Source organism: Tinamus guttatus, unplaced genomic scaffold (genome assembly GCF_059628265.1).
Source record: "Tinamus guttatus ecotype Peru unplaced genomic scaffold, ASM5962826v1 Tinamus_guttatus_pri_ptg001150l, whole genome shotgun sequence".
Lineage (NCBI taxonomy): Eukaryota > Metazoa > Chordata > Aves > Tinamiformes > Tinamidae > Tinamus > Tinamus guttatus.
The window spans coordinates 3,140,681-3,166,445 of record NW_028289684.1 but is presented as its reverse complement, the minus strand read 5'-3'; the positions used below and the strand labels follow the sequence as shown (position 1 = coordinate 3,166,445).

The window sequence follows — 25,765 nt, the reverse complement described above, 5'->3', positions numbered from 1 at the left end:
TGTTGCCTGATTCCTCAACACAGTGTGGCCAGGTAATGAAGAGGTCTCTATTTAAATAACTATTTTGGACAAGGTGTCGTTGTACTGTGGCGCTCATAGTGATAGAATCTTAAGGTGCCTTAGGGCAGGCAGAAGCAAAATGGGGCTGACGCAGGCAGTAGACAATGGCATGTAGGCTAAGTCCACCGGCAGCTATGAAAACGCTGATGCTGGGGAATCTCTGGCTCAGGAAGCCCTAAGACCCAGAGTGCCACTACTGCAGCTCGCTTCGAGAGTGACGTGTGTCCCGCCACCATATATACACGCACATGGAGCTGGGGCTAGAGTGGGGAATGGAATGACCCTTGCGGGAGTTCTCCGTCCACCAAGTCTCTGTGCAGTTGAAATACATATAGGTAGCTCGCTCTGCCGCCAAATCAACGGTGGACATTCGGCTGCTGCCATGGAAATGCTTCAGGTGAACTCTGAAGCAGAGCAGGCTTGCCTCTACTGACACCCTAACGGAGGGATGGGAAGCAAGCGCAGGAGTACATGTGTGAGTGCAAGCGGTGGGAGCAGCCTTGCCTGCCTGGGTTATGGCTAGATAGCCCAGGCCTGCCCCAATGCCCTCGCCCCGAGAAAGGGCGCTCTGGAGCCCTTGCCCCCCGTAGGCTGCTTGAAGAGAAGCTTTGGCTCGTCTGCCTCGCGACCTGGGCACAAGGTCTCGCGCAGCTCTCAAAGCACTTGCCTGTCCCTGTCATGACAAGGTGCAAACCACCAGAGCAGCCCAGGCCTACAAGAACGTCCATGCAGTGCTTGGAAGTAACATTTTTATTCTGTTTCCTGGTAATCCCTCTGTCAGCATTCATGTTGCCCCGGCTTGTCTGTCACCAGCTTTAAATGCATCGGTCTCATCCGGGCTCCGCTCTGGGAAGGGGACTTGGGAACTGCTGGAGGGACGGGCTGCCTGCAATAGTGCTGCGCAATGGAGGGGAAAGGCTCTCGTGTGCTCCCTGGCCTCGCTTTTGGTTGGATATCCAGCAGTGCAGAAGGAGGTCTTGATGCCGGTGGCGAGGAGAAAGTGAGAGGTTTCTGCATGTCTTTGGGTGTGCTCTGAGCAAGATACTCAGAGCTTTGGTGGATGGATGGGAGCAGATGAGCTGAATGTTTCTCTGCATATTCTGGAGACTCTGCCTCATCCTCTGAAAGCATGGTCATTCCAGGGACCATGATGGGAGGGAGCTTTGTTCTTGGCTGACTGTCCACTAACTTGCCAGGAGCAGTAGTCCTTCCTTCTGGTTTTGGAAAGACCTGTCCCAGATTGCTCCCGTTCTCATCTCTCCAGTTGAGCTCTTTTGCCACCTGCCTTCTGCAAGGCACGTCTCTATCTCGTGCAGGCAGAGGCCGAACATGCAGCTCTTCTAGCCGGTCCACGGGGCCACTCTGCACGGTGCTTTCTTCTGCCGTGTCCTTCAAGGGTCTTGCCTTGGTAAACCTTTCGTTTTTCACCTTCTGCTGCTTCTTCAGGGTTTCCAGAGCCTCGTGGACAAAGTTCTCCGCATACACTTTTAATTCTGAGCGGAGCTGCTGAATTTTGCAAATTGCTTTGGCAATGCTACTGTCCCCTTCAAGTGCGCTCCTGTCTTGGAATATCTCAGCAGCATTTTGGAAGGGTGGCAACACCAGGAGGCTCGTGGCTTCTTGTGCCTGCTCTTCAGAGGCTCCCGACGATCCTTCTTCTTCCCTGACCTGGCTCAAGGAAGGTGCCTGGGGTGGCTGCAGCTGTCTCTGAGAAAGAGTCTTCACGGGCAGCTTCAGGATCTCCAAAAACTTGCAGTGGAAGCGATACTCAAACTGAGACGCTACAAACCGTTTCAAGGTGGCTGCAATGCTCTTAGCAGCATCTCTGGTGATTTTGTCCAAAGAAGGCAGAGAAGCTGCTGCGTCCTGCCTAGGAAAGTCATCTTGCCTCGCTCTGCTTTCACCCAATGTGCCTTCTGGAGTGGCTCCGGCGACAACGCGCTTCTGCCCGCGCCTGGCCAGCAGCGTGGGCTCAGAGGTGTTTGATGTCCTGTATGCCCCTCGCTTCCGCAGGTGATCCGAAAGGCTTGCTGCCATCTCTCTAGCCGCCTGCCACACTTCCTCCCAGAGATCTGGAGGAGGCGTCTCTGAAAGCCCGACCCTTCCTCCAGTATCAAACAACCTTCCGCGGATCATCAGGGGAGCCCTGCTTAAAATGTGGACTGACTGCTCCAGCTCTTTCACCCTCTGCAGCACTTTCTCCACCATGCGCTCTGCCAGCTCCTGCACTTCTGTCAGCCTTTTCCAGTTCAAGGTGGTGCGGGCTTTAGCGGGCCTTTCCTCCTTTGAGCACTTCTGCAACAGAAAGCAGGAGGACCTGTTGAGTGAACGGTGAACAGACTGAAGAGAGGGGGTGGAGGAGGCTGACTTACTGGATTGAACTCTTGGCCCCGGCCTTGCCTGCGGTGGGCGTTGGAGGCTTGACTGTCACAGGTGTTGTGGTCCTGGCTGCCATTGGCCCTGTGGTCTTGATTGCCTTGGGGGTTGTGGTCTAGGCTCCCGTGGTTGTTGTCTTCTTGACTGCCATGGTGCTTGTGTTCATGGCTGCCATGGGTGTTCTTTTCTTGGCTGCCGTTGGTGGTAATTTCTTGGCTGCCACGGGCGTTCTGGTCCTGGCTGCCATGGGTGTTGCGTTCGTGGCTACCACGGGTGTTGTGTTGGTGGCTGCCACAGGTTTTGTGTTCTTCACTGCCACAGGTGTTGTGATCTTGGCTGCCATTGGTGCTTTGTTCTTGGCTGCCATGGGTGGTGTTTTCCTGGCTGCCACGGGTGCCATGGTCTTGGCTGCCACGGGTGCCATGGTCTTGGCTGCCACGGGTCTTGCCTGCTTGGCTCCCGTGACACCTCTGCCTATTATCGGAGGCTTGTTGGCACCTTGTCCAGACCTGAATGTGAAGAATGCTCATTTTATGAGTAGGAACAAGCAGTCCTTGACCCTGGAGTTCCCTGCATTGTCATGCTTTCTGAGAAGCCGTTGCCCAAGATGGGGAAGCAGGGAGCAGGAGAGAAGGGCCTCTCTCAGCACTCGGACGGCACTCAGGGACGACTTTCCCACCCGTGCCCAAATCCTGCACCCTGCATCAGCTGCTCAGCACGGACCTGCGCAGTCCTTTCCATGCCACAAGAGCTGGCACACCAGCTCAGCCTTCCCCGCTTCTTCAGGTCATGCCTTCCTGGGAGAAGGGAAACCTCAACCCCCTGCACCACAAAAGGTACCTGTGAACCCTGAGGTTTAGGATCGTGTTCCCGCCCTTCTGTTTTCTCAAGCTCTATCTTGAGCGTCGTCAGGTACTGCCTGTACTGGTTGAATTCACGCAGGCTGCAAACAACCTACGGCAAGATGAGGGGAGAAATCACCCAGCACTTGTGCTGCTCATGCGCAGCCTGCCTTGGCGGGAGGAACGCCAGCCCAGTGGCAGCTGCTCCCGCGCGCCCGGGCCCTGTCCGGTGTCAGGGAGTCCGGCTCCCAGCACCCAGTGCGGAGTCGTGCTCCTCGCTGCGTCTCCTGGCCACGTGCCCGCTGCTGTGGCAGCACCGCACAGCCTGGGAAGAGCAGATGGGAATGCCCAGAGCGAGCTTTGGGCTACTCCTGCGCCCGCAGCAGAGAAAGCAGTACAGCAGTCCCGCGGCCTCCACCTGCACCGAGTGGCTGCAGCAAGCACTCTGGCAACCTCCCCCTCCTGTGGCAACTCTACTTCTCACCCGCATGGACACCCTACTTTGCCATCCTTGGTGATGAAACCTTCTTTCCTCAGCCTACGCAGGTTGTCTTTGCGGTTGTAGTATTTCCGCAAATGGGGGTCATGCAGGCTGTTGTACTCATTCCCCAGCAAGTGACAGTACGGATCTCCAAGATCAAAGTGACCGGCCGGCCGGTGAAGCTGTAAGATACATCGTGCATGGGAAGATCAGGGTAGGGTGGCTGAGGAAAGAGACAAAGACGCTTTGCAACTTTGTCAGCTCATAGGGTAGCGCTCTCCAGGCTCAGGGATTTAGGGTCATTCCTGGCTCAGCACCTAGCTCGCCCCTAAGCTAGGGGGAATCGTACCCAAAGGAAAGCTTATTCTACTTGGGAGAGTTCAGCCGAGGAGAATCCCCCAGCTCCACAGCTCCCGTCTTGTGGCTGTCTCTAGAGGGATACCTGACACGTTTCCCCAATAGAGAAGCCTTGCCATTTACAGCTGTGCACAGACAGAGCGCAAGAGAAGGGAAAACTCTCCTGGAGAGTCTCCCAGGTTCTGTATGAGCATCGCTGGCCTTGCTGCTAGGACACTGCGCCCTGGCTGCCTTGCTGCCTGCTGCGCGCCGGGCCCCGTGGAACACTTCTCCAGTGCCACACACCAGGCTGCCACTGGCTCTGCAAGCTCATGCGTGGGCAGAGACCCACATTGCAACCTGCTCTCCCAACTCCTGCACACGACCTGGGGCCTCCTCCTGGCAGCTCCTGCCTTCTCTGAGCGCACAGACCATCTGTTCCCTGTCACACTAAGGACTGTAGCTCCCGCTGACACCAGGATATCCCACTGCTTGGATGGAGGAATGTCCCTCTTGCAGTATGCTCAGCGTGTCCAGCAAGAAGAGGAGGAAGAGGGGACTTTCCTGACTCCGTTCAGCTGCTTTTACCTTTACACCCAGCTTGGTCCGGTGGAAGACTGTGCTTGAGCCCGGCTCCACGGGGATCTTGACACCAAGCGGCAAGTTCAGCAGCTCATTAGAATCTCTGAGCTGCTGTCTTCGGCGCCCGGGCTGGAAAGAAAGAGGCGCTCATGGGCTTTTGAAGCGCAGGCTCCACAGCCTTCCTGCACAGCAGCTTCCAGAAGTGCGCCTTGAAAGCCCCAGGCAAGGAGGGTGCCAAGAATGGCCTATTCCTCAAGCACGCTCTGCTCCTCTGGTCACTTGCCTACAACTCCAGCCCCTTTACCAAGCCCTGACGTCCTTGCACAGCACTCTCTGGCCTGCAGAGCTGGACTCCAGCAGCGGCAAAGAGACACAGTTCCCCAAGAGCCTCCTCCGGCCTCCCCCTATGCCTGTCACTCTCCCTCCCCTGTGCACTCCCAATGCCAACAGCAGCCCCACACAGCTGCTGGCTCCCACGCTGAGCCCTCTCTGCAGCCCGGTACACACCTCGGCCCTCTTCTCCTCTGTGCTCGCTAATCCATCTCTGTTTCGGACATCAGCACGGGGAATGTTCTCCATGCTTTGTTCCAAAACTTTTTCCACGAGCTGCGAACTTCGCTGGCTCCAATGGCTCCAGCAGCACCCAGCTCTGCCGGCCGCGGCCGCTCGCCTCATGAGTGACCCCAGCCTCACAATGGCGCATTGTCGCATGGCCGCTTTCGCGCGCCACCGCCCGTCCTGGCAGGCCCCCTGGGGCTGGCCTGCAGCCCGGCCTACCCTCGCCTTGCCGAGGGGCCTTGTCGGCTCTGTGCCGGTCTTCCCCGGGTGGAGGCTTGCGCAGACCTTGGAGGAGAGGCCTTGGAGCTCAGTTTGCACAGACGGCAGATCTTCTTGAGCATTTTTAAAGCTCGCTTTGTACCAAAGATGTACCTCCCTCTGCCTCAGTGATGTGAGGCAGCCATTCGTAATGGGCTGGACTGGACGTGTCCGTCCAGACGAGTGTCATGACCGTGGCTCTTTGGCCCGTCCCTTTCCTCACATGATGTTACCATAGGGAACATGGAAGGAGAGGCTGCTGAAAGACTTCGGCCGCTTAATCCCTTCTAAGCAAGTATTTTGTCAATAATGAGTGCTCTGCACAGGCCTAGATGCTCTCCAGCAAAAAGCAGAGTAACAAGTGAACAACCGTCCTCCCTGCGACACCACAGTGGTAGGATTCTTACGAGAACCACCGAGGATTCCTATGTGTCATATACTGGCAAGCCATTTGTTGGATAAAAGGTGTCATCTGTTGTACGCTGAGCACATGCTATTTGTGATTTGCGTGACCGGAGCAGTCTCTCCATACTGCTGAACTGCAGGCGTAAAGCACCTAGGCTGGGGGGGATTGTTGCCTTCAGTCTGCTGCTCAAGCGTGTACTGGGAAGTACGGCGTCGCCGTGATGTTTGTTACTACTGCTTGTTCCATGCTTTATGTTGCCTGATTCCTCAACACAGTGTGGCCAGGTAATGAAGAGGTCTCTATTTAAATAACTATTTTGGACAAGGTGTCGTTGTACTGTGGCGCTCATAGTGATAGAATCTTAAGGTGCCTTAGGGCAGGCAGAAGCAAAATGGGGCTGACGCAGGCAGTAGACAATGGCATGTAGGCTAAGTCCACCGGCAGCTATGAAAACGCTGATGCTGGGGAATCTCTGGCTCAGGAAGCCCTAAGACCCAGAGTGCCACTACTGCAGCTCGCTTCGAGAGTGACGTGTGTCCCGCCAGCATATATACACGCACATGGAGCTGGGGCTAGAGTGGGGAATGGAATGACCCTTGCGGGAGTTCTCCGTCCACCAAGTCTCTGTGCAGTTGAAATACATATAGGTAGCTCGCTCTGCCGCCAAATCAACGGTGGACATTCGGCTGCTGCCATGGAAATGCTTCAGGTGAACTCTGAAGCAGAGCAGGCTTGCCTCTACTGACACCCTAACGGAGGGATGGGAAGCAAGCGCAGGAGTACATGTGTGAGTGCAAGCGGTGGGAGCAGCCTTGCCTGCCTGGGTTATGGCTAGATAGCCCAGGCCTGCCCCAATGCCCTCGCCCCGAGAAAGGGCGCTCTGGAGCCCTTGCCCCCCGTAGGCTGCTTGAAGAGAAGCTTTGGCTCGTCTGCCTCGCGACCTGGGCACAAGGTCTCGCGCAGCTCTCAAAGCACTTGCCTGTCCCTGTCATGACAAGGTGCAAACCACCAGAGCAGCCCAGGCCTACAAGAACGTCCATGCAGTGCTTGGAAGTAACATTTTTATTCTGTTTCCTGGTAATCCCTCTGTCAGCATTCATGTTGCCCCGGCTTGTCTGTCACCAGCTTTAAATGCATCGGTCTCACCCGGGCTCCGCTCTGGGAAGGGCACTTTGGAGCTGTTGGAGGGACGGGCTGCCTGCAATAGTGCTGCGCAATGGAGGGGAAAGGCTCTCGTGTGCTCCCTGGCCTCGCTTTTGGTTGGATATCCAGCAGTGCAGAAGGAGGTCTTGATGCCGGTGGCGAGGAGAAAGTGAGAGGTTTCTGCATGTCTTTGGGTGTGCTCTGAGCAAGATACTCAGAGCTTTGGTGGATGGATGGGAGCAGATGAGCTGAATGTTTCTCTGCATATTCTGGAGACTCTGCCTCATCCTCTGAAAGCATGGTCATTCCAGGGACCATGATGGGAGGGAGCTTTGTTCTTGGCTGACTGTCCACTAACTTGCCAGGAGCAGTAGTCCTTCCTTCTGGTTTTGGAAAGACCTGTCCCAGATTGCTCCCGTTCTCATCTCTCCAGTTGAGCTCTTTTGCCACCTGCCTTCTGCAAGGCACGTCTCTATCTCGTGCAGGCAGAGGCCGAACATGCAGCTCTTCTAGCCGGTCCACGGGGCCACTCTGCACGGTGCTTTCTTCTGCCGTGTCCTTCAAGGGTCTTGCCTTGGTAAACCTTTCGTTTTTCACCTTCTGCTGCTTCTTCAGGGTTTCCAGAGCCTCGTGGACAAAGTTCTCCGCATACACTTTTAATTCTGAGCGGAGCTGCTGAATTTTGCAAATTGCTTTGGCAATGCTACTGTCCCCTTCAAGTGCGCTCCTGTCTTGGAATATCTCAGCAGCATTTTGGAAGGGTGGCAACACCAGGAGGCTCGTGGCTTCTTGTGCCTGCTCTTCAGAGGCTCCCGACGATCCTTCTTCTTCCCTGACCTGGCTCAAGGAAGGTGCCTGGGGTGGCTGCAGCTGTCTCTGAGAAAGAGTCTTCACGGGCAGCTTCAGGATCTCCAAAAACTTGCAGTGGAAGCGATACTCAAACTGAGACGCTACAAACCGTTTCAAGGTGGCTGCAATGCTCTTAGCAGCATCTCTGGTGATTTTGTCCAAAGAAGGCAGAGAAGCTGCTGCGTCCTGCCTAGGAAAGTCATCTTGCCTCGCTCTGCTTTCACCCAATGTGCCTTCTGGAGTGGCTCCGGCGACAACGCGCTTCTGCCCGCGCCTGGCCAGCAGCGTGGGCTCAGAGGTGTTTGATGTCCTGTATGCCCCTCGCTTCCGCAGGTGATCCGAAAGGCTTGCTGCCATCTCTCTAGCCGCCTGCCACACTTCCTCCCAGAGATCTGGAGGAGGCGTCTCTGAAAGCCCGACCCTTCCTCCAGTATCAAACAACCTTCCGCGGATCATCAGGGGAGCCCTGCTTAAAATGTGGACTGACTGCTCCAGCTCTTTCACCCTCTGCAGCACTTTCTCCACCATGCGCTCTGCCAGCTCCTGCACTTCTGTCAGCCTTTTCCAGTTCAAGGTGGTGCGGGCTTTAGCGGGCCTTTCCTCCTTTGAGCACTTCTGCAACAGAAAGCAGGAGGACCTGTTGAGTGAACGGTGAACAGACTGAAGAGAGGGGGTGGAGGAGGCTGACTTACTGGATTGAACTCTTGGCCCCGGCCTTGCCTGCGGTGGGCGTTGGAGGCTTGACTGTCACAGGTGTTGTGGTCCTGGCTGCCATTGGCCCTGTGGTCTTGATTGCCTTGGGGGTTGTGGTCTAGGCTCCCGTGGTTGTTGTCTTCTTGACTGCCATGGTGCTTGTGTTCATGGCTGCCATGGGTGTTCTTTTCTTGGCTGCCGTTGGTGGCAATTTCTTGGCTGCCACGGGCGTTCTGGTCCTGGCTGCCATGGGTGTTGCGTTCGTGGCTACCACGGGTGTTGTGTTGGTGGCTGCCACAGGTTTTGTGTTCTTCACTGCCACAGGTGTTGTGATCTTGGCTGCCATTGGTGCTTTGTTCTTGGCTGCCATGGGTGGTGTTTTCCTGGCTGCCACGGGTGCCATGGTCTTGGCTGCCACGGGTGCCATGGTCTTGGCTGCCACGGGTCTTGCCTGCTTGGCTCCCGTGACACCTCTGCCTATTATCGGAGGCTTGTTGGCACCTTGTCCAGACCTGAATGTGAAGAATGCTCATTTTATGAGTAGGAACAAGCAGTCCTTGACCCTGGAGTTCCCTGCATTGTCATGCTTTCTGAGAAGCCGTTGCCCAAGATGGGGAAGCAGGGAGCAGGAGAGAAGGGCCTCTCTCAGCACTCGGACGGCACTCAGGGACGACTTTCCCACCCGTGCCCAAATCCCGCACCCTGCATCAGCTGCTCAGCACGGACCTGCGCAGTCCTTTCCATGCCACAAGAGCTGGCACACCAGCTCAGCCTTCCCCGCTTCTTCAGGTCATGCCTTCCTGGGAGAAGGGAAACCTCAACCCCCTGCACCACAAAAGGTACCTGTGAACCCTGAGGTTTAGGATCGTGTTCCCGCCCTTCTGTTTTCTCAAGCTCTATCTTGAGCGTCGTCAGGTACTGCCTGTACTGGTTGAATTCACGCAGGCTGCAAACAACCTACGGCAAGATGAGGGGAGAAATCACCCAGCACTTGTGCTGCTCATGCGCAGCCTGCCTTGGCGGGAGGAACGCCAGCCCAGTGGCAGCTGCTCCCGCGCGCCCGGGCCCTGTCCGGTGTCAGGGAGTCCGGCTCCCAGCACCCAGTGCGGAGTCGTGCTCCTCGCTGCGTCTCCTGGCCACGTGCCCGCTGCTGTGGCAGCACCGCACAGCCTGGGAAGAGCAGATGGGAATGCCCAGAGCGAGCTTTGGGCTACTCCTGCGCCCGCAGCAGGGAAAGCAGTACAGCAGTCCCGCGCCCTCCACCTGCACTCAGTGGCTGCAGCAAGCACTCTGGCAACCTCCCCCTCCTGTGGCAACTCTACTTCTCACCCGCATGGACACCCTACTTTGCCATCCTTGGTGATGAAACCTTCTCTCCTCAGCCTACGCAGGTTGTCTTTGCGGTTGTAGTATTTCCGCAAATGGGGGTCATGCAGGCTGTTGTACTCATTCCCCAGCAAGTGACAGTACGGATCTCCAAGATCAAAGTGACCGGCCGGCCGGTGAAGCTGTAAGATACATTGTGCATGGGAAGATCAGGGTAGGGTGGCTGAGGAAAGAGACAAAGACGCTTTGCAGCTTTGTCAGCTCATAGGGTAGCGCTCTCCAGGCTCAGGGATTTAGGGTCATTCCTGGCTCAGCACCTAGCTCGCCCCTAAGCTAGGGGGAATCGTACCCAAAGGAAAGCTTATTCTACTTGGGAGAGTTCAGCCGAGGAGAATCCCCCAGCTCCACAGCTCCTGTCTTGTGGCTGTCTCTAGAGGGATACCTGACACGTTTCCCCAATAGAGAAGCCTTGCCATTTACAACTGTGCACAGACAGAGCGCAAGAGAAGGGAAAACTCTCCTGGAGAGTCTCCCAGGTTCTGTATGAGCATCGCTGGCCTTGCTGCTAGGACACTGCGCCCTGGCTGCCTTGCTGCCTGCTGCGCGCCGGGCCCCGTGGAACACTTCTCCAGTGCCACACACCAGGCTGCCACTGGCTCTGCAAGCTCATGCGTGGGCAGAGACCCACATTGCAACCTGCTCTCCCAACTCCTGCATACGACCTGGGGCCTCCTCCTGGCAGCTCCTGCCTTCTCTGAGCGCACAGACCATCTGTTCCCTGTCACACTAAGGACTGTAGCTCCCGCTGACACCAGGATATCCCACTGCTTGGATGGAGGAATGTCCCTCTTGCAGTATGCTCAGCGTGTCCAGCAAGAAGAGGAGGAAGAGGGGACTTTCCTGACTCCGTTCAGCTGCTTTTACCTTTACACCCAGCTTGGTCCGGTGGAAGACTGTGCTTGAGCCCGGCTCCATGGGGATCTTGACACCAAGCGGCAAGTTCAGCAGCTCATTAGAATCTCTGAGCTGCTGTCTTCGGCGCCCGGGCTGGAAAGAAAGAGGCGCTCATGGGCTTTTGAAGCGCAGGCTCCACAGCCTTCCTGCACAGCAGCTTCCAGAAGTGCGCCTTGAAAGCCCCAGGCAAGGAGGGTGCCAAGAATGGCCTATTCCTCAAGCACGCTCTGCTCCTCTGGTCACTTGCCTACAACTCCAGCCCCTTTACCAAGCCCTGACGTCCTTGCACAGCACTCTCTGGCCTGCAGAGCTGGACTCCAGCAGCGGCAAAGAGACACAGTTCCCCAAGAGCCTCCTCCGGCCTCCCCCTATGCCTGTCACTCTCCCTCCCCTGTGCACTCCCAATGCCAACAGCAGCCCCACACAGCTGCTGGCTCCCACGCTGAGCCCTCTCTGCAGCCCAGTACACACCTCGGCCCTCTTCTCCTCTGTGCTCGCTAATCCATCTCTGTTTCGGACATCAGCACGGGGAATGTTCTCCATGCTTTGTTCCAAAACTTTTTCCACGAGCTGCGAACTTCGCTGGCTCCAATGGCTCCAGCAGCACCCAGCTCTGCCGGCCGCGGCCGCTCGCCTCATGAGTGACCCCAGCCTCACAATGGCGCATTGTCGCATGGCCGCTTTCGCGCGCCACCGCCCGTCCTGGCAGGCCCCCTGGGGCTGGCCTGCAGCCCGGCCTACCCTCGCCTTGCCGAGGGGCCTTGTCGGCTCTGTGCCGGTCTTCCCCGGGTGGAGGCTTGCGCAGACCTTGGAGGAGAGGCCTTGGAGCTCAGTTTGCACAGACGGCAGATCTTCTTGAGCATTTTTAAAGCTCGCTTTGTACCAAAGATGTACCTCCCTCTGCCTCAGTGATGTGAGGCAGCCATTTGTAATGGGCTGGACTGGACGTGTCCGTCCAGACGAGTGTCATGACCGTGGCTCTTTGGCCCGTCCCTTTCCTCACATGATGTTACCATAGGGAACATGGAAGGAGAGGCTGCTGAAAGACTTCGGCCGCTTAATCCCTTCTAAGCAAGTATTTTGTCAATAATGAGTGCTCTGCACAGGCCTAGATGCTCTCCAGCAAAAAGCAGAGTAACAAGTGAACAACCGTCCTCCCTGCGACACCACAGTGGTAGGATTCTTACGAGAACCACCGAGGATTCCTATGTGTCATATACTGGCAAGCCATTTGTTGGATAAAAGGTGTCATCTGTTGTACGCTGAGCACATGCTATTTGTGATTTGCGTGACCGGAGCAGTCTCTCCATACTGCTGAACTGCAGGCGTAAAGCACCTAGGCTGGGGGGGATTGTTGCCTTCAGTCTGCTGCTCAAGCGTGTACTGGGAAGTACGGCGTCGCCGTGATGTTTGTTACTACTGCTTGTTCCATGCTTTATGTTGCCTGATTCCTCAACACAGTGTGGCCAGGTAATGAAGAGGTCTCTATTTAAATAACTATTTTGGACAAGGTGTCGTTGTACTGTGGCGCTCATAGTGATAGAATCTTAAGGTGCCTTAGGGCAGGCAGAAGCAAAATGGGGCTGACGCAGGCAGTAGACAATGGCATGTAGGCTAAGTCCACCGGCAGCTATGAAAACGCTGATGCTGGGGAATCTCTGGCTCAGGAAGCCCTAAGACCCAGAGTGCCACTACTGCAGCTCGCTTCGAGAGTGATGTGTGTCCCGCCAGCATATATACACGCACATGGAGCTGGGGCTAGAGTGGGGAATGGAATGACCCTTGCGGGAGTTCTCCGTCCACCAAGTCTCTGTGCAGTTGAAATACATATAGGTAGCTCGCTCTGCCGCCAAATCAACGGTGGACATTCGGCTGCTGCCATGGAAATGCTTCAGGTGAACTCTGAAGCAGAGCAGGCTTGCCTCTACTGACACCCTAACGGAGGGATGGGAAGCAAGCGCAGGAGTACATGTGTGAGTGCAAGCGGTGGGAGCAGCCTTGCCTGCCTGGGTTATGGCTAGATAGCCCAGGCCTGCCCCAATGCCCTCGCCCCGAGAAAGGGCGCTCTGGAGCCCTTGCCCCCCGTAGGCTGCTTGAAGAGAAGCTTTGGCTCGTCTGCCTCGCGACCTGGGCACAAGGTCTCGCGCAGCTCTCAAAGCACTTGCCTGTCCCTGTCATGACAAGGTGCAAACCACCAGAGCAGCCCAGGCCTACAAGAACGTCCATGCAGTGCTTGGAAGTAACATTTTTATTCTGTTTCCTGGTAATCCCTCTGTCAGCATTCATGTTGCCCCGGCTTGTCTGTCACCAGCTTTAAATGCATCGGTCTCACCCGGGCTCCGCTCTGGGAAGGGCACTTTGGAGCTGTTGGAGGGACGGGCTGCCTGCAATAGTGCTGCGCAATGGAGGGGAAAGGCTCTCGTGTGCTCCCTGGCCTCGCTTTTGGTTGGATATCCAGCAGTGCAGAAGGAGGTCTTGATGCCGGTGGCGAGGAGAAAGTGAGAGGTTTCTGCATGTCTTTGGGTGTGCTCTGAGCAAGATACTCAGAGCTTTGGTGGATGGATGGGAGCAGATGAGCTGAATGTTTCTCTGCATATTCTGGAGACTCTGCCTCATCCTCTGAAAGCATGGTCATTCCAGGGACCATGATGGGAGGGAGCTTTGTTCTTGGCTGACTGTCCACTAACTTGCCAGGAGCAGTAGTCCTTCCTTCTGGTTTTGGAAAGACCTGTCCCAGATTGCTGCCGTTCTCATCTCTCCAGTTGAGCTCTTTTGCCACCTGCCTTCTGCAAGGCACGTCTCTATCTCGTGCAGGCAGAGGCCGAACATGCAGCTCTTCTAGCCGGTCCACGGGGCCACTCTGCACGGTGCTTTCTTCTGCCGTGTCCTTCAAGGGTCTTGCCTTGGTAAACCTTTCGTTTTTCACCTTCTGCTGCTTCTTCAGGGTTTCCAGAGCCTCGTGGACAAAGTTCTCCGCATACACTTTTAATTCTGAGCGGAGCTGCTGAATTTTGCAAATTGCTTTGGCAATGCTACTGTCCCCTTCAAGTGCGCTCCTGTCTTGGAATATCTCAGCAGCATTTTGGAAGGGTGGCAACACCAGGAGGCTCGTGGCTTCTTGTGCCTGCTCTTCAGAGGCTCCCGACGATCCTTCTTCTTCCCTGACCTGGCTCAAGGAAGGTGCCTGGGGTGGCTGCAGCTGTCTCTGAGAAAGAGTCTTCACGGGCAGCTTCAGGATCTCCAAAAACTTGCAGTGGAAGCGATACTCAAACTGAGACGCTACAAACCGTTTCAAGGTGGCTGCAATGCTCTTAGCAGCATCTCTGGTGATTTTGTCCAAAGAAGGCAGAGAAGCTGCTGCGTCCTGCCTAGGAAAGTCATCTTGCCTCGCTCTGCTTTCACCCAATGTGCCTTCTGGAGTGGCTCCGGCGACAACGCGCTTCTGCCCGCGCCTGGCCAGCAGCGTGGGCTCAGAGGTGTTTGATGTCCTGTATGCCCCTCGCTTCCGCAGGTGATCCGAAAGGCTTGCTGCCATCTCTCTAGCCGCCTGCCACACTTCCTCCCAGAGATCTGGAGGAGGCGTCTCTGAAAGCCCGACCCTTCCTCCAGTATCAAACAACCTTCCGCGGATCATCAGGGGAGCCCTGCTTAAAATGTGGACTGACTGCTCCAGCTCTTTCACCCTCTGCAGCACTTTCTCCACCATGCGCTCTGCCAGCTCCTGCACTTCTGTCAGCCTTTTCCAGTTCAAGGTGGTGCGGGCTTTAGCGGGCCTTTCCTCCTTTGAGCACTTCTGCAACAGAAAGCAGGAGGACCTGTTGAGTGAACGGTGAACAGACTGAAGAGAGGGGGTGGAGGAGGCTGACTTACTGGCTTGAACTCTTGGCCCCGGCCTTGCCTGCGGTGGGCGTTGGAGGCTTGACTGTCACAGGTGTTGTGGTCCTGGCTGCCATTGGCCCTGTGGTCTTGATTGCCTTGGGGGTTGTGGTCTAGGCTCCCGTGGTTGTTGTCTTCTTGACTGCCATGGTGCTTGTGTTCATGGCTGCCATGGGTGTTCTTTTCTTGGCTGCCATTGGTGGTAATTTCTTGGCTGCCACGGGCGTTCTGGTCCTGGCTGCCATGGGTGTTGCGTTCGTGGCTACCACGGGTGTTGTGTTGGTGGCTGCCACAGGTTTTGTGTTCTTCACTGCCACAGGTGTTGTGATCTTGGCTGCCATTGGTGCTTTGTTCTTGGCTGCCATGGGTGGTGTTTTCCTGGCTGCCACGGGTGCCATGGTCTTGGCTGCCACGGGTGCCATGGTCTTGGCTGCCACGGGTCTTGCCTGCTTGGCTCCCGTGACACCTCTGCCTATTATCGGAGGCTTGTTGGCACCTTGTCCAGACCTGAATGTGAAGAATGCTCATTTTATGAGTAGGAACAAGCAGTCCTTGACCCTGGAGTTCCCTGCATTGTCATGCTTTCTGAGAAGCCGTTGCCCAAGATGGGGAAGCAGGGAGCAGGAGAGAAGGGCCTCTCTCAGCACTCGGACGGCACTCAGGGACGACTTTCCCACCCGTGCCCAAATCCCGCACCCTGCATCAGCTGCTCAGCACGGACCTGCGCAGTCCTTTCCATGCCACAAGAGCTGGCACACCAGCTCAGCCTTCCCCGCTTCTTCAGGTCATGCCTTCCTGGGAGAAGGGAAACCTCAACCCCCTGCACCACAAAAGGTACCTGTGAACCCTGAGGTTTAGGATCGTGTTCCCGCCCTTCTGTTTTCTCAAGCTCTATCTTGAGCGTCGTCAGGTACTGCCTGTACTGGTTGAATTCACGCAGGCTGCAAACAACCTACGGCAAGATGAGGGGAGAAATCACCCAGCACTTGTGCTGCTCATGCGCAGCCTGCCTTGGCGGGAGGAACGCCAGCCCAGTGGCAGCTGCTCCCGCGCGCCCGGGCCCTGTCCGGTGTCAGGGAGTCCGGCTCCCAGCACCCAGTGCGGAGTCGTGCTCCTCGCTGCGTCTCCTGGCCACGTGCCCGCTGCTGTGGCAGCACCGCACAGCCTGGGAAGAGCAGATGGGAATGCCCAGAGCGAGCTTTGGGCTACTCCTGCGCCCGCAGCAGAGAAAGCAGTACAGCAGTCCCGCGCCCTCCACCTGCACTCAGTGGCTGCAGCAAGCACTCTGGCAACCTCCCCCTCCTGTGGCAACTCTACTTCTCACCCGCATGGACACCCTACTTTGCCATCCTTGGTGATGAAACCTTCTTTCCTCAGCCTACGCAGGTTGTCTTTGCGGTTGTAGTATTTCCGCAAATGGGGGTCATGCAGGCTGTTGTACTCATTCCCCAGCAAGTGACAGTACGGATCTCCAAGATCAAAGTGACCGGCCGGCCGGTGAAGCTGTAAGATACATTGTGCATGGGAAGATCAGGGTAGGGTGGCTGAGGAAAGAGACAAAGACGCTTTGCAGCTTTGTCAGCTCATAGGGTAGCGCTCTCCAGGCTCAGGGATTTAGGGTCATTCCTGGCTCAGCACCTAGCTCGCCCCTAAGCTAGGGGGAATCGTACCCAAAGGAAAGCTTATTCTACTTGGGAGAGTTCAGCCGAGGAGAATCCCCCAGCTCCACAGCTCCTGTCTTGTGGCTGTCTCTAGAGGGATACCTGACACGTTTCCCCAATAGAGAAGCCTTGCCATTTACAACTGTGCACAGACAGAGCGCAAGAGAAGGGAAAACTCTCCTGGAGAGTCTCCCAGGTTCTGTATGAGCATCGCTGGCCTTGCTGCTAGGACACTGCGCCCTGGCTGCCTTGCTGCCTGCTGCGCGCCGGGCCCCGTGGAACACTTCTCCAGTGCCACACACCAGGCTGCCACTGGCTCTGCAAGCTCATGCGTGGGCAGAGACCCACATTGCAACCTGCTCTCCCAACTCCTGCACACGACCTGGGGCCTCCTCCTGGCAGCTCCTGCCTTCTCTGAGCGCACAGACCATCTGTTCCCTGTCACACTAAGGACTGTAGCTCCCGCTGACACCAGGATATCCCACTGCTTGGATGGAGGAATGTCCCTCTTGCAGTATGCTCAGCGTGTCCAGCAAGAAGAGGAGGAAGAGGGGACTTTCCTGACTCCGTTCAGCTGCTTTTACCTTTACACCCAGCTTGGTCCGGTGGAAGACTGTGCTTGAGCCCGGCTCCACGGGGATCTTGACACCAAGCGGCAAGTTCAGCAGCTCATTAGAATCTCTGAGCTGCTGTCTTCGGCGCCCGGGCTGGAAAGAAAGAGGCGCTCATGGGCTTTTGAAGCGCAGGCTCCACAGCCTTCCTGCACAGCAGCTTCCAGAAGTGCGCCTTGAAAGCCCCAGGCAAGGAGGGTGCCAAAAATGGCCTATTCCTCAAGCACGCTCTGCTCCTCTGGTCACTTGCCTACAACTCCAGCCCCTTTACCAAGCCCTGACGTCCTTGCACAGCACTCTCTGGCCTGCAGAGCTGGACTCCAGCAGCGGCAAAGAGACACAGTTCCCCAAGAGCCTCCTCCGGCCTCCCCCTATGCCTGTCACTCTCCCTCCCCTGTGCACTCCCAATGCCAAGAGCAGCCCCACACAGCTGCTGGCTCCCACGCTGAGCCCTCTCTGCAGCCCAGTACACACCTCGGCCCTCTTCTCCTCTGTGCTCGCTAATCCATCTCTGTTTCGGACATCAGCACGGGGAATGTTCTCCATGCTTTGTTCCAAAACTTTTTCCACGAGCTGCGAACTTCGCTGGCTCCAATGGCTCCAGCAGCACCCAGCTCTGCCGGCCGCGGCCGCTCGCCTCATGAGTGACCCCAGCCTCACAATGGCGCATTGTCGCATGGCTGCTTTCGCGCGCCACCGCCCGTCCTGGCAGGCCCCCTGGGGCTGGCCTGCAGCCCGGCCTACCCTCGCCTTGCCGAGGGGCCTTGTCGGCTCTGTGCCGGTCTTCCCCGGGTGGAGGCTTGCGCAGACCTTGGAGGAGAGGCCTTGGAGCTCAGTTTGCACAGACGGCAGATCTTCTTGAGCATTTTTAAAGCTCGCTTTGTACCAAAGATGTACCTCCCTCTGCCTCAGTGATGTGAGGCAGCCATTCGTAGTGGGCTGGACTGGACGTGTCCGTCCAGACGAGTGTCATGACCGTGGCTCTTTGGCCCGTCCCTTTCCTCACATGATGTTACCATAGGGAACATGGAAGGAGAGGCTGCTGAAAGACTTCGGCCGCTTAATCCCTTCTAAGCAAGTATTTTGTCAATAATGAGTGCTCTGCACAGGCCTAGATGCTCTCCAGCAAAAAGCAGAGTAACAAGTGAACAACCGTCCTCCCTGCGACACCACAGTGGTAGGATTCTTACGAGAACCACCGAGGATTTCTATGTGTCATATACTGGCAAGCCATTTGTTGGATAAAAGGTGTCATCTGTTGTACGCTGAGCACATGCTATTTGTGATTTGCGTGACCGGAGCAGTCTCTCCATACTGCTGAACTGCAGGCGTAAAGCACCTAGGCTGGGGGGGATTGTTGCCTTCAGTCTGCTGCTCAAGCGTGTACTGGGAAGTACGGCGTCGCCGTGATGTTTGTTACTACTGCTTGTTCCATGCTTTATGTTGCCTGATTCCTCAACACAGTGTGGCCAGGTAATGAAGAGGTCTCTATTTAAATAACTATTTTGGACAAGGTGTCGTTGTACTGTGGCGCTCATAGTGATAGAATCTTAAGGTGCCTTAGGGCAGGCAGAAGCAAAATGGGGCTGACGCAGGCAGTAGACAATGGCATGTAGGCTAAGTCCACCGGCAGCTATGAAAACGCTGATGCTGGGGAATCTCTGGCTCAGGAAGCCCTAAGACCCAGAGTGCCACTACTGCAGCTCGCTTCGAGAGTGACGTGTGTCCCGCCAGCATATATACACGCACATGGAGCTGGGGCTAGAGTGGGGAATGGAATGACCCTTGCGGGAGTTCTCCGTCCACCAAGTCTCTGTGCAGTTGAAATACATATAGGTAGCTCGCTCTGCCGCCAAATCAACGGTGGACATTCGGCTGCTGCCATGGAAATGCTTCAGGTGAACTCTGAAGCAGAGCAGGCTTGCCTCTACTGACACCCTAACGGAGGGATGGGAAGCAAGCGCAGGAGTACATGTGTGAGTGCAAGCGGTGGGAGCAGCCTTGCCTGCCTGGGTTATGGCTAGATAGCCCAGGCCTGCCCCAATGCCCTCGCCCCGAGAAAGGGCGCTCTGGAGCCCTTGCCCCCCGTAGGCTGCTTGAAGAGAAGCTTTGGCTCGTCTGCCTCGCGACCTGGGCACAAGGTCTCGCGCAGCTCTCAAAGCACTTGCCTGTCCCTGTCATGACAAGGTGCAAACCACCAGAGCAGCCCAGGCCTACAAGAACGTCCATGCAGTGCTTGGAAGTAACATTTTTATTCTGTTTCCTGGTAATCCCTCTGTCAGCATTCATGTTGCCCCGGCTTGTCTGTCACCAGCTTTAAATGCATCGGTCTCATCCGGGCTCCGCTCTGGGAAGGGGACTTGGGAACTGCTGGAGGGACGGGCTGCCTGCAATAGTGCTGCGCAATGGAGGGGAAAGGCTCTCGTGTGCTCCCTGGCCTCGCTTTTGGTTGGATATCCAGCAGTGCAGAAGGAGGTCTTGATGCCGGTGGCGAGGAGAAAGTGAGAGGTTTCTGCATGTCTTTGGGTGTGCTCTGAGCAAGATACTCAGAGCTTTGGTGGATGGATGGGAGCAGATGAGCTGAATGTTTCTCTGCATATTCTGGAGACTCTGCCTCATCCTCTGAAAGCATGGTCATTCCAGGGACCATGATGGGAGGGAGCTTTGTTCTTGGCTGACTGTCCACTAACTTGCCAGGAGCAGTAGTCCTTCCTTCTGGTTTTGGAAAGACCTGTCCCAGATTGCTCCCATTCTCATCTCTCCAGTTGAGCTCTTTTGCCACCTGCCTTCTGCAAGGCACGTCTCTATCTCGTGCAGGCAGAGGCCGAACATGCAGCTCTTCTAGCCGGTCCACGGGGCCACTCTGCACGGTGCTTTCTTCTGCCGTGTCCTTCAAGGGTCTTGCCTTGGTAAACCTTTCGTTTTTCACCTTCTGCTGCTTCTTCAGGGTTTCCAGAGCCTCGTGGACAAAGTTCTCCGCATACACTTTTAATTCTGAGTGGAGCTGCTGAATTTTGCAAATTGCTTTGGCAATGCTACTGTCCCCTTCAAGTGCGCTCCTGTCTTGGAATATCTCAGCAGCATTTTGGAAGGGTGGCAACACCAGGAGGCTCGTGGCTTCTTGTGCCTGCTCTTCAGAGGCTCCCGACGATCCTTCTTCTTCCCTGACCTGGCTCAAGGAAGGTGCCTGGGGTGGCTGCAGCTGTCTCTGAGAAAGAGTCTTCACGGGCAGCTTCAGGATCTCCAAAAACTTGCAGTGGAAGCGATACTCAAACTGAGACGCTACAAACCGTTTCAAGGTGGCTGCAATGCTCTTAGCAGCATCTCTGGTGATTTTGTCCAAAGAAGGCAGAGAAGCTGCTGCGTCCTGCCTAGGAAAGTCATCTTGCCTCGCTCTGCTTTCACCCAATGTGCCTTCTGGAGTGGCTCCGGCGACAACGCGCTTCTGCCCGCGCCTGGCCAGCAGCGTGGGCTCAGAGGTGTTTGATGTCCTGTATGCCCCTCGCTTCCGCAGGTGATCCGAAAGGCTTGCTGCCATCTCTCTAGCCGCCTGCCACACTTCCTCCCAGAGATCTGGAGGAGGCGTCTCTGAAAGCCCGACCCTTCCTCCAGTATCAAACAACCTTCCGCGGATCATCAGGGGAGCCCTGCTTAAAATGTGGACTGACTGCTCCAGCTCTTTCACCCTCTGCAGCACTTTCTCCACCATGCGCTCTGCCAGCTCCTGCACTTCTGTCAGCCTTTTCCAGTTCAAGGTGGTGCGGGCTTTAGCGGGCCTTTCCTCCTTTGAGCACTTCTGCAACAGAAAGCAGGAGGACCTGTTGAGTGAACGGTGAACAGACTGAAGAGAGGGGGTGGAGGAGGCTGACTTACTGGCTTGAACTCTTGGCCCCGGCCTTGCCTGCGGTGGGCGTTGGAGGCTTGACTGTCACAGGTGTTGTGGTCCTGGCTGCCATTGGCCCTGTGGTCTTGATTGCCTTGGGGGTTGTGGTCTAGGCTCCCGTGGTTGTTGTCTTCTTGACTGCCATGGTGCTTGTGTTCATGGCTGCCATGGGTGTTCTTTTCTTGGCTGCCGTTGGTGGTAATTTCTTGGCTGCCACGGGCGTTCTGGTCCTGGCTGCCATGGGTGTTGCGTTCGTGGCTACCACGGGTGTTGTGTTGGTGGCTGCCACAGGTTTTGTGTTCTTCACTGCCACAGGTGTTGTGATCTTGGCTGCCATTGGTGCTTTGTTCTTGGCTGCCATGGGTGGTGTTTTCCTGGCTGCCACGGGTGCCATGGTCTTGGCTGCCACGGGTGCCATGGTCTTGGCTGCCACGGGTCTTGCCTGCTTGGCTCCCGTGACACCTCTGCCTATTATCGGAGGCTTGTTGGCACCTTGTCCAGACCTGAATGTGAAGAATGCTCATTTTATGAGTAGGAACAAGCAGTCCTTGACCCTGGAGTTCCCTGCATTGTCATGCTTTCTGAGAAGCCGTTGCCCAAGATGGGGAAGCAGGGAGCAGGAGAGAAGGGCCTCTCTCAGCACTTGGAGGGCACTCAGGGACGACTTTCCCACCCGTGCCCAAATCCCGCACCCTGCATCAGCTGCTCAGCACGGACCTGCGCAGTCCTTTCCATGCCACAAGAGCTGGCACACCAGCTCAGCCTTCCCCACTTCTTCAGGTCATGCCTTCCTGGGAGAAGGGAAACCTCAACCCCCTGCACCACAAAAGGTACCTGTGAACCCTGAGGTTTAGGATCGTGTTCCCGCCCTTCTGTTTTCTCAAGCTCTATCTTGAGCGTCGTCAGGTACTGCCTGTACTGGTTGAATTCACGCAGGCTGCAAACAACCTACGGCAAGATGAGGGGAGAAATCACCCAGCACTTGTGCTGCTCATGCGCAGCCTGCCTTGGCGGGAGGAACGCCAGCCCAGTGGCAGCTGCTCCCGCGCGCCCGGGCCCTGTCCGGTGTCAGGGAGTCCGGCTCCCAGCACCCAGTGCGGAGTCGTGCTCCTCGCTGCGTCTCCTGGCCACGTGCCCGCTGCTGTGGCAGCACCGCACAGCCTGGGAAGAGCAGATGGGAATGCCCAGAGCGAGCTTTGGGCTACTCCTGCGCCCGCAGCAGAGAAAGCAGTACAGCAGTCCCGCGCCCTCCACCTGCACTCAGTGGCTGCAGCAAGCACTCTGGCAACCTCCCCCTCCTGTGGCAACTCTACTTCTCACCCGCATGGACACCCTACTTTGCCATCCTTGGTGATGAAACCTTCTTTCCTCAGCCTACGCAGGTTGTCTTTGCGGTTGTAGTATTTCCGCAAATGGGGGTCATGCAGGCTGTTGTACTCATTCCCCAGCAAGTGACAGTACGGATCTCCAAGATCAAAGTGACCGGCCGGCCGGTGAAGCTGTAAGATACATTGTGCATGGGAAGATCAGGGTAGGGTGGCTGAGGAAAGAGACAAAGACGCTTTGCAGCTTTGTCAGCTCATAGGGTAGCGCTCTCCAGGCTCAGGGATTTAGGGTCATTCCTGGCTCAGCACCTAGCTCGCCTCTAAGCTAGGGGGAATCGTACCCAAAGGAAAGCTTATTCTACTTGGGAGAGTTCAGCCGAGGAGAATCCCCCAGCTCCACAGCTCCCGTCTTGTGGCTGTCTCTAGAGGGATACCTGACACGTTTCCCCAATAGAGAAGCCTTGCCATTTACAGCTGTGCACAGACAGAGCGCAAGAGAAGGGAAAACTCTCCTGGAGAGTCTCCCAGGTTCTGTATGAGCATCGCTGGCCTTGCTGCTAGGACACTGCGCCCTGGCTGCCTTGCTGCCTGCTGCGTGCCGGGCCCCGTGGAACACTTCTCCAGTGCCACACACCAGGCTGCCACTGGCTCTGCAAGCTCATGCGTGGGCAGAGACCCACATTGCAACCTGCTCTCCCAACTCCTGCACACGACCTGGGGCCTCCTCCTGGCAGCTCCTGCCTTCTCTGAGCGCACAGACCATCTGTTCCCTGTCACACTAAGGACTGTAGCTCCCGCTGACACCAGGATATCCCACTGCTTGGATGGAGGAATGTCCCTCTTGCAGTATGCTCAGCGTGTCCAGCAAGAAGAGGAGGAAGAGGGGACTTTCCTGACTCCGTTCAGCTGCTTTTACCTTTACACCCAGCTTGGTCCGGTGGAAGACTGTGCTTGAGCCCGGCTCCACGGGGATCTTGACACCAAGCGGCAAGTTCAGCAGCTCATTAGAATCTCTGAGCTGCTGTCTTCGGCGCCCGGGCTGGAAAGAAAGAGGCGCTCATGGGCTTTTGAAGCGCAGGCTCCACAGCCTTCCTGCACAGCAGCTTCCAGAAGTGCGCCTTGAAAGCCCCAGGCAAGGAGGGTGCCAAGAATGGCCTATTCCTCAAGCACGCTCTGCTCCTCTGGTCACTTGCCTACAACTCCAGCCCCTTTACCAAGCCCTGACGTCCTTGCACAGCACTCTCTGGCCTGCAGAGCTGGACTCCAGCAGCGGCAAAGAGACACAGTTCCCCAAGAGCCTCCTCCGGCCTCCCCCTATGCCTGTCACTCTCCCTCCCCTGTGCACTCCCAATGCCAAGAGCAGCCCCACACAGCTGCTGGCTCCCACGCTGAGCCCTCTCTGCAGCCCAGTACACACCTCGGCCCTCTTCTCCTCTGTGCTCGCTAATCCATCTCTGTTTCGGACATCAGCACGGGGAATGTTCTCCATGCTTTGTTCCAAAACTTTTTCCACGAGCTGCGAACTTCGCTGGCTCCAATGGCTCCAGCAGCACCCAGCTCTGCCGGCCGCGGCCGCTCGCCTCATGAGTGACCCCAGCCTCACAATGGCGCATTGTCGCATGGCCGCTTTCGCGCGCCACCGCCCGTCCTGGCAGGCCCCCTGGGGCTGGCCTGCAGCCCGGCCTACCCTCGCCTTGCCGAGGGGCCTTGTCGGCTCTGTGCCGGTCTTCCCCGGGTGGAGGCTTGCGCAGACCTTGGAGGAGAGGCCTTGGAGCTCAGTTTGCACAGACGGCAGATCTTCTTGAGCATTTTTAAAGCTCGCTTTGTACCAAAGATGTACCTCCCTCTGCCTCAGTGATGTGAGGCAGCCATTTGTAATGGGCTGGACTGGACGTGTCCGTCCAGACGAGTGTCATGACCGTGGCTCTTTGGCCCGTCCCTTTCCTCACATGATGTTACCATAGGGAACATGGAAGGAGAGGCTGCTGAAAGACTTCGGCCGCTTAATCCCTTCTAAGCAAGTATTTTGTCAATAATGAGTGCTCTGCACAGGCCTAGATGCTCTCCAGCAAAAAGCAGAGTAACAAGTGAACAACCGTCCTCCCTGCGACACCACAGTGGTAGGATTCTTACGAGAACCACCGAGGATTCCTATGTGTCATATACTGGCAAGCCATTTGTTGGATAAAAGGTGTCATCTGTTGTACGCTGAGCACATGCTATTTGTGATTTGCGTGACCGGAGCAGTCTCTCCATACTGCTGAACTGCAGGCGTAAAGCACCTAGGCTGGGGGGGATTGTTGCCTTCAGTCTGCTGCTCAAGCGTGTACTGGGAAGTACGGCGTCGCCGTGATGTTTGTTACTACTGCTTGTTCCATGCTTTATGTTGCCTGATTCCTCAACACAGTGTGGCCAGGTAATGAAGAGGTCTCTATTTAAATAACTATTTTGGACAAGGTGTCGTTGTACTGTGGCGCTCATAGTGATAGAATCTTAAGGTGCCTTAGGGCAGGCAGAAGCAAAATGGGGCTGACGCAGGCAGTAGACAATGGCATGTAGGCTAAGTCCACCGGCAGCTATGAAAACGCTGATGCTGGGGAATCTCTGGCTCAGGAAGCCCTAAGACCCAGAGTGCCACTACTGCAGCTCGCTTCGAGAGTGACGTGTGTCCCGCCACCATATATACACGCACATGGAGCTGGGGCTAGAGTGGGGAATGGAATGACCCTTGCGGGAGTTCTCCGTCCACCAAGTCTCTGTGCAGTTGAAATACATATAGGTAGCTCGCTCTGCCGCCAAATCAACGGTGGACATTCGGCTGCTGCCATGGAAATGCTTCAGGTGAACTCTGAAGCAGAGCAGGCTTGCCTCTACTGACACCCTAACGGAGGGATGGGAAGCAAGCGCAGGAGTACATGTGTGAGTGCAAGTGGTGGGAGCAGCCTTGCCTGCCTGGGTTATGGCTAGATAGCCCAGGCCTGCCCCAATGCCCTCGCCCCGAGAAAGGGCGCTCTGGAGCCCTTGCCCCCCGTAGGCTGCTTGAAGAGAAGCTTTGGCTCGTCTGCCTCGCGACCTGGGCACAAGGTCTCGCGCAGCTCTCAAAGCACTTGCCTGTCCCTGTCATGACAAGGTGCAAACCACCAGAGCAGCCCAGGCCTACAAGAACGTCCATGCAGTGCTTGGAAGTAACATTTTTATTCTGTTTCCTGGTAATCCCTCTGTCAGCATTCATGTTGCCCCGGCTTGTCTGTCACCAGCTTTAAATGCATCGGTCTCATCCGGGCTCCGCTCTGGGAAGGGGACTTGGGAACTGCTGGAGGGACGGGCTGCCTGCAATAGTGCTGCGCAATGGAGGGGAAAGGCTCTCGTGTGCTCCCTGGCCTCGCTTTTGGTTGGATATCCAGCAGTGCAGAAGGAGGTCTTGATGCCGGTGGCGAGGAGAAAGTGAGAGGTTTCTGCATGTCTTTGGGTGTGCTCTGAGCAAGATACTCAGAGCTTTGGTGGATGGATGGGAGCAGATGAGCTGAATGTTTCTCTGCATATTC

The 25,765-nt window shown here is 56.3% G+C and overlaps 2 protein-coding genes across 2 annotated transcripts in view; both read right to left on the bottom strand.

Moving 5' to 3' along the window:
- The window catches only part of LOC148590695 (uncharacterized), a 36,677-nt gene extending 28,429 nt beyond the window's left edge, over window positions 1-8,248 (bottom strand). Inside the window, exons 1-5 of the mRNA XM_088538720.1 lie at window positions 7,541-8,248; window positions 4,684-4,806; window positions 3,780-3,941; window positions 3,256-3,390; window positions 1,331-1,345 (exon numbers count right to left, since the gene is read on the bottom strand). Of these exons, the coding sequence (XP_088394846.1) occupies window positions 1,331-1,345; window positions 3,256-3,390; window positions 3,780-3,941; window positions 4,684-4,806; window positions 7,541-8,248 (1,143 nt within the window). The remainder of the gene's footprint in view (window positions 1-1,330; window positions 1,346-3,255; window positions 3,391-3,779; window positions 3,942-4,683; window positions 4,807-7,540) is intronic.
- A 229-nt stretch (window positions 8,249-8,477) lies between these two features.
- The window catches only part of LOC148590694 (uncharacterized), a 33,686-nt gene continuing 16,398 nt past the window's right edge, over window positions 8,478-25,765 (bottom strand). Inside the window, exons 14-25 of the mRNA XM_088538719.1 lie at window positions 23,137-23,220; window positions 22,233-22,394; window positions 21,709-21,843; window positions 19,784-19,798; window positions 16,986-17,069; window positions 16,082-16,243; window positions 15,570-15,692; window positions 13,197-13,208; window positions 10,835-10,918; window positions 9,931-10,092; window positions 9,428-9,541; window positions 8,478-8,528 (exon numbers count right to left, since the gene is read on the bottom strand). Coding sequence (XP_088394845.1) covers window positions 8,478-8,528; window positions 9,428-9,541; window positions 9,931-10,092; window positions 10,835-10,918; window positions 13,197-13,208; window positions 15,570-15,692; window positions 16,082-16,243; window positions 16,986-17,069; window positions 19,784-19,798; window positions 21,709-21,843; window positions 22,233-22,394; window positions 23,137-23,220 — 1,188 coding nt within the window. The remainder of the gene's footprint in view (window positions 8,529-9,427; window positions 9,542-9,930; window positions 10,093-10,834; window positions 10,919-13,196; window positions 13,209-15,569; window positions 15,693-16,081; window positions 16,244-16,985; window positions 17,070-19,783; window positions 19,799-21,708; window positions 21,844-22,232; window positions 22,395-23,136; window positions 23,221-25,765) is intronic.